This window comes from Miniopterus natalensis, chromosome 7 (assembly GCF_054644295.1).
Source record: "Miniopterus natalensis isolate mMinNat1 chromosome 7, mMinNat1.hap1, whole genome shotgun sequence".
Lineage (NCBI taxonomy): Eukaryota > Metazoa > Chordata > Mammalia > Chiroptera > Miniopteridae > Miniopterus > Miniopterus natalensis.
Genome location: NC_142087.1, coordinates 74718888 through 74730396, shown reverse-complemented (window position 1 = coordinate 74730396; position 11509 = coordinate 74718888). Strand labels below are relative to the sequence as shown.

General features: G+C 50.0%; 1 protein-coding gene across 1 annotated transcript; it reads left to right on the top strand.

Moving 5' to 3' along the window:
• Positions 1-945: 945 nt before the first annotated feature.
• SPATA2 (spermatogenesis associated 2) lies at positions 946-10967 on the top strand. The gene is made up of 3 exons (XM_016217409.2): positions 946-1053; positions 6209-6651; positions 7712-10967. Exons 2-3 carry the CDS (start codon positions 6316-6318, stop codon positions 8930-8932), a joined length of 1557 nt encoding a protein of 518 aa, XP_016072895.1. The 5' UTR covers positions 946-1053; positions 6209-6315; the 3' UTR covers positions 8933-10967.
• Positions 10968-11509: the final 542 nt, after the last annotated feature.

Sequence of the window (11509 nt, the reverse complement as noted above, 5' to 3'; positions counted from 1 at the left end):
GAGAGAGAGAGAGAGAGAGAGAGAGAGAGAGAGAAACATCAACGATGAGAGAGTCGTCATTGATCGGCTGCCTCCTGCATGCCCCAGTACTGGGGATGGAGTCCAACAAAACCCCATCTCCTGGATCCTAGGTCGATGCTCAACAGCTGAGCCACGCCCGGCGGGGCAAACTTTACCAGATTTAAAAAGCAAAATATATTTAGATCTTTATGCCAACTTTTGCAATAAGCGGTTTCCATATATGAACCCACTTAATTCCCGCATGAATCCCAGGAGACGGTACTATTCCATTCTACAGGTGAAAAAACTGAGGCTCTGAGAGGTTAAGTAACTTGCCCAAGGTCAGGCAGCTAGTAAATTGCAAAGGCAAAGCTGGGAACCCCATTCTTAACGACAGCCGGTAACATCAACAGTCCTCTCTAGGCTGGATTAAGTCTCGCGTGATCCTGGGCTTCTCTTGCTCTCGACATCTCCGCCTGTAAAGAGGCGGCCAGGGATCCAACTGTCAGCTCCAGCTCAGGCGCAGCCGGGAGCATAGCTCCGGGGTCATCTCCATCGTGGGCAAGTCCGGGAGGCGGAGGCCGAGGGTCGCTCAGTCTGCGCTGGCAGCTTGGAGACTCGGCCACCTGGCTCCGACCCGGTTACCATGACAACACGGCTAGCTGCCATCCTGAGGCGGACAGCATGCGTCACTTCCCGGTCCGTTTATTTCCGGGTCCTAACGCCGGCCTGGGCAGTGGCCTTTCAGTCTCCAAAGTGAAACGCCGCGGCTTCTGTGCTCTCTTTCCTGCCTCCGGCTCCTTCCTCCGCTGCCCGTGGGCATCAGCCTTTCCCCCGGCCAGCGCGCAGTCGCGGCCCGGCCTCCCTTTGGACCCGCCTCCGATAGACGTCACTTCCTGGCCGATTGTTTCCGGGTCGCCGCTGGCCCGGGGGTACTGGTCTTGATCTCCTGCAGCCGGCCGGAGCGGCTAGAGCGCACCCGGGCCGGCTCCGGCGGCGGCCGCGGCTCCTTTTCGCTACGTTCGGCCGGGCATCTTCTGCGGCAGTGGCGGGGTAGGTGCGAGTGGCCGCGGCGGAAACGGCCTCTGGGGCTTCCCCGGGCGGAGGGGGCGCCCGATTCGGCGGGGCTCGGCGGCCAGGGAGCGGGGTCCCCTCGCGGACGGCGGAAGCGACCGGCGGGCTCTCCTTTTCGGCACCCTGGGGGCCCAGCTTGTCCTCCAGGACACCTCCTCCCACAAGGGCTGCCTCGTCGACATCTAGGACCGTCCATGGGTGGCTCAGGGCAGCCCAGGCGGAACACCCCCTCTTTGGCGACTGACTAAGGAGGAGGACACCCCAATTCCACCGTTAGGCAGTTACGGCGCAGTGGCCCTCAGCCCAACTTTTGGGGCTGACTTGGGTTTGTAGTCACTGTGTGACCTTGGACAAGTCCCTTAATCTGCTGAGCCTCAGTTAACTAATTAATTGGTTAAATAGGAGTGAACTTGCCTGATGGAACCGTAGTGGGGATGAAATGAGCTAATGCGTGTGAAGCCCGATCTCTGGCATACAGCAGGTGTCCAATAAATGATAGCTGCTGTTAATTCATTCCCAGATCCCTGGAGAGGGCCCGAGTTTGGGTCTAGGGTGTTTTTTTACAACTGACGTGGCCTTCCAAGGCCGTAGGAATTACCCGGCTGGGAATAGCAGCCGTCAGTTTATGTCCCCTGCAGGGACGGGAACTGCTTCCTTCAGAGCCCCTCGGAGAGGCAGCTGCCGCTAGGGAAGCCCCATTTCAGCATCAATGAGGTTATTTTCAGAGGTTTGGAAGGCCTCTTTCTGCTTTTCCCTGGAGTCTGGTTGGGGTGTGGGGACCCTCTGGAGTTTAGCAACTAGTGGAAGGTGTCTTGGATATGTCTCCAGAGCCTCGGCTTGCAGATGAATGCAAAGGAGTGGGGTGCGGAGATGGAAGGGGTTGAACTGCTCTCCCCTTGCTGCTGTCAGGAGGTTGAGGGAAGCCTGAGTCCACTGAAGCTAGACCAGGGATCTGTAAACCTGTGGACTGGGACAGTGCTGGGACCAAAATAGCTCCTGCCTGTGCAGGGAGGGGGGCCTTCATATGAAGCTTGGGGAATGTTTCTGCTTGAATGGGCCAGCGGAGGTAAAGCCCAGCTAATGCTTTGCTACCCAGAATCATTTCAGTTCCGTTCAGTGAGGTTTTAAACAGATAAGTTTTCCTTTGAGATGTTTAAAAAATAATAGCTAAAAAGCCACTACCTCCCTGACTGCAATATCCCTCACTTCACTGATTTGCTTTTCAAAAGGGGCCCAGATTGTGGGTGCAGGAAGTGCTGACCAGGCCTTTTGTCTCTGGGCACCTGCCTGATTTTGTTAGGGATGTTCAGGGCCTATTTTTTTTTCCTGCCAGACTGGCACGTCTTGGCTTTCCAATCCTTGGGTTGCCTGGAGAAATTAACAGCTTCTGTCACTGCGCTGTCTGGTCTCCTGTAACCACACTGTTTTTGCAGTGAGAGTGTTTTTGGTTCTTGCAGAGCACAGGGAATAAATTGCTGGTTCTATGTTCAGAAAAGACACCAGCTATGACCAGCTATAATGCAGCCCGTATTCTCAGAAAATGTATTCAGGACAGATGATGTCAGCTGCTTCACCACTGGCCGGTCTCTGGCCAGCCGCTTCTCTTGGCCCTTGAGCTTACATCATACAGCTTTGTGGCTCTTCCAGCCCCATTCTGTGTGGGAAGATGTGAATTTGCTACTACAGGAATTTTTGGAACTCAACTCTGCTCTCCTTGTCATAGGGCATTCTAGCTTAGCTGAGCCCTTTTAAGTAGAGCTGTCTAGCAGATGTAGCGGACAGCTTTGCTTAAAAGCAGAGAGCTTGAGTCAAGGTTTTGGCATCAGACCAAGGTTCAGACCTCAGATCCACTTCTTCTAGCCTTGTGACTTAGGACAAGTGACTTGGCCTCTCTGAGCCTTAGTTTCCTCTTTAACCTTGGAACTATCCTGTGGATTTCATTGAATGTCATTGTGCTTTAGCAGAGGGCCCTTATGGACTAATCCCTTGGTGAGTGGTACTAATTTTAACAATAAATGAGATAAATGGGGAAAAACAGGCCTCAGGATCAGCCAACTCAAGTTTAAATTGCAGCTTTGACCCTTTGAAGTTCTGTTGGGTAGATTGTCTAACGACTGAGCCTTGGTTTCCTTATAGCATTATTACGTGGATTAAACAGGATGACGTAGTTGAAGCGGAAAGCCCAATGCTTAGCACATAGGACCTCACTAATTGTTTCCTTTTCTCCTTTCCTTAATTATCTTTTAGCATTTATTTCCCTTCATGTTTTTTCTCACCTCCCTAAGTTGGTTCAAGATTCTTCTTAGATGGCTTTCCCATCCTTAAGTTGAGGATTTTGAACACCAACTGGGCTATTTATTTTTTGCCAGCAACAAACAAGGGGACTGTGGTGTAATTACAGAGCAGCAGACATCGAGCTTGAGAGTAGCTGACTTTGTAAAAAAAAAAAAAAAAGAAAAAGAAAAATCAGCCTTTAAGGGCTCAAGGCTGACTTTGTTGGAGAAAACTCACAGCAGTGTTTAGAAGGCTTCATGTCCCTCTGTTTAAATTGTTCTCAGGTATACCAACAAACAGTCCTTGGGGCCAGAGGCAGTAGGGAAGCTTCCCTTAGATAGAGTGGTAAATGCATATGAGTTTTTATTAGCAAGGACAGTGATGCCTTCTCTCAGGTTGCAATACAGTTTTATTTTTCAAGAAGACATACATAGTTTGATACTAGACAGTAAATTCTTTCAAGTAGAATTGACAGCAGGGCTATGTCTTCTCAACTGCTGTCCCCTACTGCTCCTATCACCCTGTATCCACTCCCACTGCATCCAGCCCAGGGCCTTGCACGAGGTAGATGCTTTGTAAATACTTGTTGAACTCAGGAGTCATGGGGTGGTGGGAGCAACACAGGTTCCAAGTTAGAAGGCCAGGCTCGGAATCTTGGGTCCACCTTTTACTAACTCTGTGCTACTTAGAGTATGTCATGTCACAGAGCTTCTGTTCCTTCTCTCTCCAAATGGATCTCCCAAGATTCTTGGGAGAGCTAAAGAAACTAAAGGGGTGGCATCATGATTGCTTACATCCTTTGCACCATTCATATCACCTGTTTTATCAAACACCTGCTAAGTGCCAGGCTCTGTGTTAGACATCATGGTGAACAAAACAGATGTGGTCCTTGCCTTTGTGGAGTTTCCTGGGTAATGTGGGGAGACAGAGAGGAAGCTGTGAATGAATAAATAATGTTGATAATTTCAGATGGTTATTATCCCAGGATAACTGGGCGAGGAGGGACTGGGAAGGTGGGAGTTACTGAGCTGGGGTTGTCAGAGAGGGCTGCTGAGGGATGATACTTGAGCTGAGGCCTGAATGAGAGTGAGCCAGCCATGGAAAGCATCCAAGGAAGAAGATGTAAAAGGAACATATGCAAAAGTCTTGGGATAGAAAGGAGCATGTGCGTTTGAGGAATAGACAGGCAGGTTGTGTGGGAGGAACTTAGAGGGAAGGAAAGACCCCTGCTGTGAGAAGTGAGCAGGGGTCTGACTGCGTAGAGCCTTTGACCTTGGTCAGGAGGTAGAATTTATCTTAAGTGGATTTATGTTTGCCATTTCCCACTGCCAGCAGGAGCCTCCTTCACTCAGCAGGTATTTCTAAAGCACATACCCTGCTCCCAGCCCCATGCTTGAGTAATTGGGTCATGATCCCCGCACCCATGGAGCTGTGGTCAGGAAAGCGGGACAGGTGAGTGTGAAAATGCACATCTATCATCCTGTCAAATGTGTCCCACTCTGATCTTACCTTCTTGAGAAAGCATGCCATCTTGGGGGTATAGCATCTTCAGACACCAGGAATCACTGCTTGTCTACCCAGGACTTCTTTTAAGCTGGCATACTGATTGCATACAATCCTCCCACCAACACTGGACTATAGGCACTATTATCAACCCCCTTTTTCAGATGAGAAAACTGAAGCCCAGAGAGGTCGAGTAATTTGCTGAAGTAACCTAGAGAAGCAGACCCAGGATTTACACCCAGGAATCCTGGCTTTGGAATCTGTCACCCCTATGCTGTGTTGCCTGGCCCTGGCAATATCCCTCAATAAATCCGATTTGCTCCCAGCATTGTGGCATCAGTATTTCTGGGTCTGTAAATGTTCTGCTAACGGGTGGCCAAGCAGACAGCAAGAGTATAAATTGGGTGTGTTCCAGCTCAGACTGTTGTACCCTCTCCCAACAGAATGGTAAACTGCTCTTAAGGTAAAGGGGAATGCAGGCTGTCAGAGGCAGATAATAAGCACTCGTCAGCAGCCAGCTGCCAGCGTGGTCTCTTTTTAAAATTGCAAATAGGATCATGCCCCTCTTCCCCTTGCTTTGACTCTTCATGCAGGTGCTTTACATGGCTCTTGGAATAAATGTAAAATTCTTAACGTGCTCTTCGAGGACTTGGGAAATGGGATGCTGCAATATGCCTGTAGCTTCATCTCTCCTCCTCCCACTGCTTCAGCCGCACTGTAAGCTGCTTTCTGTTCATAGCCAAACTCCTTCCTTCCTGCCTCAGGAAAGCAGGGTGTGGTGGTTAAAGGCATGGACTTTGGAGCCAGACTGCCAGGGCTCTGATCTCAGCTCTGTTTCTGAATAGTTTCGTAACCTTCAGCAAGTTTCTTAATGTGTCTATGTCTCGGTTTTTACACCTGTAAGATGAGGATAACAGTAGTACCTATCTCCTAGAGTTGTTTGAGAAGACGGAATGTGTTAGTCTGGGTAGGTCCCTGGCACGTAGTAAGCACTGATAGTGTTAACCCAGGGCCTTTCTCCCTGTTGACACCTCTGCTCTTACATCCGTCACCCACCTCTTTGCCTGGCACACTCCTCATCCTTCAGGTCTAACTGTCACTGTCTAAGGAGGACTTTTTAACACTCCTCCTTCTCCCTGCAAAACCAGGTTAGGTGCCCTAATCATATTTTTTATCTGTGAGCTCACTTGTGAGCATGTAGTACATTTTCAGTAAATGTGCTCAGTGAGCAGAATGGGCCCAGGGCTGGTGGTGCCTGCTGTTCCTCAGGCCAGTTCTGTGCTTTGCTTTGCTCCAGCCACAGCTACTTGGTGGGCCGCTGTGAAGAATGACGTGCTTCTCGTTCTTCCCCTTCCAGAGCACTCCGCGGTCCAGGCGGGCAACATGTTAGTGCTTCCAGCCGGGCCCCTGCCTCTCACCCAGAGGCCATGGCGGAGATAAGGTAGCCTCTCGTCCCTGGATTGGATGGGGAAGCCCAGTTCAATGGATACAAAATATAAGGATGACTTATTTCGGAAGTATGTGCAGTTCCATGAGGGCAAAGTGGACACCACCCCCAGCAAGCAGCGACCTGGCAGTGATGAGTATCTGCGGGTGGCAGCCTCGACCTTGCTCAGCCTGCACAAGGTGGATCCCTTCTATCGATTCCGGCTGATCCAGTTCTATGAGGTGGTGGAGAGCTCCTTGCGCGCACTGAGCTCCTCCAGCCTTCGGGCTTTGCATTGCGCCTTCAGTGTGCTGGAAACGGTGGGTGTCAACCTCTTTCTCTACCCATGGAAGAAGGAATTCAGAAGCATCAAGGTAAGGTCTAGGGAAGGGCCCTCCTCACTGGTCTCCCTTCTGCTTTCTCGCCCCTTCCAGTCCGTCTTGAGAGGGCTTGTGCCACTTTGATCACATCCCTCCTCTGTAGACCCTCCTATGTTCCCCACTGCCTTTGAAATAACAACCAGAATTGCCCCCATGGCTCCCCACCTTGCCTGTCTGTCTAGTGTCATCTCTTAACAGGGTCCCTGTCCCTGGCAGCTCACATCTGCAGCTGGAGGTTGGAAAGGCAGGCAGCACCCGGGTTTGTAGGGCCTTGAGGCCCAGGGCAGAGGGCCTGGATTTATCTTAAGTGGGCTGGGAAGCAAGGCAGTGCTGGGATCAGTCTGCATTTGAAGAGAATCCTTCTGGGTGGTATATGGGCAGTAGACTAGAGGAGCAAGAATAGGATGGGGAGACCAGTTAGGCTGCTACAGAGGTTGAGGAGTAGCAGAGGGTGGGGAGGATGAATCTAGAGAATTCTGAGTCACTCTGAAGGCAGTGATGGCTCAGGAGGGTTTCCACCAAGTCAGGGTCTAAAGTCTGACATACAAGGTGAGGCAAAGGTAGGATTACAGGCGTGAATATGTGAAAGTTTATTCTTGTATTATTATTTATTAATGATTTTTTTTCCACATGAACAACTGTGAATCTTTTGTCCCACCTGTACACCTGTATTCTTCTGACCTATGTAGAAATTCCAGAAAGGAACATTCTCACTGCTCATTGGGCACCTGCCCCTGAGCCAATCCTCTTTCTTCACCGAGTTTGCCCTGTTCCTCATGGAGCAGCGCTGTTGTGCCCCATGTAGAAAGCTAATTCATGCCTTTGTCCCCTATGCTTGAGAGGCAAGGAGCGTGTCATTCCCTTCCCACCAGCGCGCTGAGTTGTTGGTAAGCATTAGCCTCTGCCTTCTGTAGTGAGAAAGTATTGGGATCACTCCCTTCCCTTTCTGAGGTTCCCCACGCTCCAGTTCCGCCCTGGATGTGCTGTGCTTTGAGGCAGTCTCCCTTGTGTGTCTCAGAGAAAGTCCGCCTCCTTTTCCCCTTTCCTTCTCTAGACCTACACGGGCCCCTTCGTTTATTACGTCAAGTCCACATTACTGGAAGAGGACATCCGAACCATCCTGAACTACATGGGCTACGTGCCCGAGTTGGGGACTGCGTACAGGCTCACAGAGTTGGTGGAGACCCTCCAGGTGAAGATGGTCTCTTTTGAACTCTTTCTGGCCAAGGTGGAGTGTGAGCAGATGCTGGAAATCCATTCACAAGTCAAAGACAAGGGCTACTCCGAGCTGGACGTGGTAAGCGAGCGCAAGAGCAGTGCAGAGGACGTGCGGGGCTGCTCGGATGCCCTGCGGCGACGGGCTGAGGTCCGGGAGCACCTACCAGCCTCAATGGCCCGAGTGGCACTCCAGAAGTCGGCTAGTGAGCGGGGAGCCAAGGACTACTACAAGCCCCGCATGACCAAACTCTCAAGGTCGGTGGATGCCTATGACAGCTACTGGGAGAGCCAGAGCAGGAAGCCGCCCCTGAAGACCTCGTTTAGCCTGCGCAAGGAGCCGGTGGCAGTAGATGTGGGGGATGACCTCAAGGACGAGATCATCCGCCCATCCCCCTCGCTCCTGACCATGTCCAGCTCTCCCCATGGCAGCCCTGATGACCTTCCATGCTCCTCCCCCAGCAATGGCCTTGGCCTGCTGCGTGGCACATACTTCTCTGCTCAGGATGACGTGGATCTGTACACGGACTCAGAACCTAGGGCCACATACCGGAGGCAGGACGCCCTGCGACCGGATGTGTGGCTGGTCAGAAATGATGCCCACTCCCTTTACCACAAGCGCTCGCCCCCCGCCAAAGAGTCCGCCCTATCCAAGTGCCAAAACTGCGGCCTGTCCTGCAGCTCCTCCCTCTGCCAGCGCTGTGACAGCCTGCTCCCCTGTCCCCCAGCCTCTAAGCCCAGTGCTTTCCCCAGCAAGTCCTCTGCCCATGACAGCCTGGCTCATGGGTCATCTCTGAGGGAGAAGTATGCAGGCCAGACTCAGCTGGCGCACCTCCACTCAAAATCCAAGCCCTCCACCACAACCACCTCCCGCTGTGGCTTCTGTAATCGCCCAGGTGCCACCAACACCTGCACCCAATGTTCAAAAGTTTCCTGCGATGCCTGCCTCAACGCCTACCATTACGACCCCTGCTGCAAAAAGAGTGAGCTGCACAAGTTCATGCCCAACAACCAGCTGAACTACAAGTCAACCCAGTTCTCCCATCTCGTGTATAGATAAACTGGACTTTGCACCTCCCTGCTCAAGGGCTACACCACTGACCTTCCTGGCTTCATGGGGGAGAAGCGTTAATGCATTGATCTAGGAAGCAGAGACCTGCACTTAACCATGCAGGTGCCGGGAATGTGGGTTGGCTGCACCATGTGGGAGTTCCTGTAGTGACTAACATATTTCAACTGATGGCTGCTTTGTCGCCTGATAAGGGAGAGGGTGGCACTTCCGTTCAGATTCATTTTTGCTAATCTCTCCACTCCCTTTTTTTTTTTTTAAAAGAGGATTTCTATCTCTGGGACTCTTGCCACATCTACCCTCCCCACCACAAAGCCAACTTGGACTGGGAAGGGCCTTCCAGGTCACCTCCAAATGCCCACCTGGAATGGCGAGCTAGAGGCCTGTTGGCTTGTGAAATGAGCCCTCCTGCCACACTGGGCCTCTTCCAATGGCTCATCCCTTTGCCGCCCCCTCCCCAAATACAGTATTAGCTGAATGTCATCCTGTTGCCACTGCAGCTCAGTTCAGCCTGTGGCGTTTGTGAACTTTGCTCCAACGCATTGAAGCGTGGATCTTCCACAGCAGGACTGACTTTCTCCCGTTCTGTTGTTTGCACATGCCCCTCTTACTATACTGTAAATAGGTAATTTTTGAAGTTTATTTTTAAATAAATATTCAACTTGCTGTGTGTTTCAAAGTGGTGAAAACATGTAGCTATTTATAAAAATACCCGGGTTCTTTAGTCTTCCAAGGGAGGGTCTCATGCCCTTTCGTGTTGTGTCCTCCACTCGCTCCAGCCTAAAGGTAGAGCGGAGAGTGTGGGGCAGAGGAGGAACGAGGACAGTGTCCCTGAGCTGGTGGAGAGCCACTCTTCCCTACAATAAATCTCTATACACCTACCTCCAGTGTGCACTTCGGGGGTTAGTGCGGGCCGGGAGGTCTGTGCACCTGCAGACTGATAACCCAGAGACAGGAACCTCACCTGCGGATCTGCAGCCTGGTCTTTGCCACTTGCCGAGTGTGAACCTTGCACTCCAAACTTCTTCAGTCTCGCTTCAGAAGGAAACTCATTTGGAATTCCTATCACCCTTCCATCCCAGTCCTCTTCACCTGTTCCCAGGACTCTGCAACATTTGCGATCTTTTTGCACTAAAAGTGGGCAGGGGTTGGCATGCGCCCATCAGACAGGTGTCTCCTGAGATTCTCAGCTGAGCCTAAGCACTTCCAAACCCGAAGGCCCCTTAAACTCCTCATGTGAATGACTGACCCCTAGACTTTCCTTTTGGGGTGCAGAGCAGGAGTGGGGCAAGAGTTTGAAAATAAAACTGGTTCCTTGTGAAATAATAATATATTCTAGCCATACATGTTTGTGATGTACAGAATGTTATAGGAATTTACATGCAGTGGGTTTTCTCGTGGAAGGAGGTATTCAGCTCTTGAACAAATTTAAATCTGGCTGAATCCTGAGGCCACTGTGAATTTGTTGGTGTTCTTCCAACTCAGTTGAGTGATTTTAAGGTTTTTCAAATCTTCTATGGCTTTTTTATATATCTAGTAGATCACCTGTAGATATTCCATGTGTATATAAAGCTGAATTTCAACCAACTTTATTACTAATACTACGCCATTCTGGGGCATTCATCTTTGATGTTCTTTCCATGTTTCAGAAGTGTCAATGCCTGTCCCACTACTGAGAGCTCTAGTTTTCTAGTTTTCATTTCCAGATCACTCCAGCACTACAGTAACTCTTGAGCCGTGACGCCACATAGCTTACGCAGTGGACTAAAGCAGGAATGGCTAACTCATTCTCAGAGAGAAAGTCCAGTGTTTGTGTCATCACGGAATTACTTTGTTCATGGACTGGAACAGGAAATGCTCTGACCATGCTCTTCCTTGGTGTGTCTTACTGTATGAGGTTGCTGTGAGCGAGAAAGTTAAATATATGCTAATTTAAAAATGCAGATGTTTTGCATTTGATTTCTACCAAGAGTCGAAATGTTGAGAGATGATTAAAAATAATAATAAAGTGTCTTCCATTATTAAAGTGTTTGGGGTTTTATGTCCCCCTTCCCTGCTGCTTTGAAGTTTGAGTTGCTCAGAGGTTTTTTCCTCAAGTCATATTTCGTTCTTTAATGACATTTTCTTCTCCATGAAACTGACAAATAATAAGAGTCAGCATTCGAGTGCTTATACTTTGAGCCAGGCACTTTATATGCTAAGACTTTACATGCATGATCTTATATAGCATTCTCAACACTCCTATAAGGTTACAGATGGGGAAACAGGTATATAGAGTTCAGCCATGTTGCGCAGGAGAAATGACTGTTGGTGGTAACTGAGAGGCATTAAATGACATTGGAGGATGCTATGAAAAAAATTCCATTTTTAGTTTTTTCGATCCATTTAAATGCCTCAAGAAGGAAGTCACTGTAATGCTAGCTTGTCTTTAACAATGAGAAAGCAGGTGTCAGGCTCTGAGCCTTTGGCAGAATCTTAGCTAGGTCTTCAGTTACCTTTTTAGTGTAGGTCATACTGGTTTTCTATTTACAGCAATGATAGGAGATTCCTTTAAAAATCAGTTTAAGG

Coding starts and splice junctions, on each gene's coding strand:
- SPATA2 (XM_016217409.2), top strand. CDS start 6,316: ATGGGGAAGCCCAGTTCAATGGATACAAAATATAAGGATGACTTATTT. Junction 6,652..7,711: donor AGGAATTCAGAAGCATCAAG/GTAAGGTCTAGG, acceptor TTCCTTCTCTAG/ACCTACACGGGCCCCTTCGT.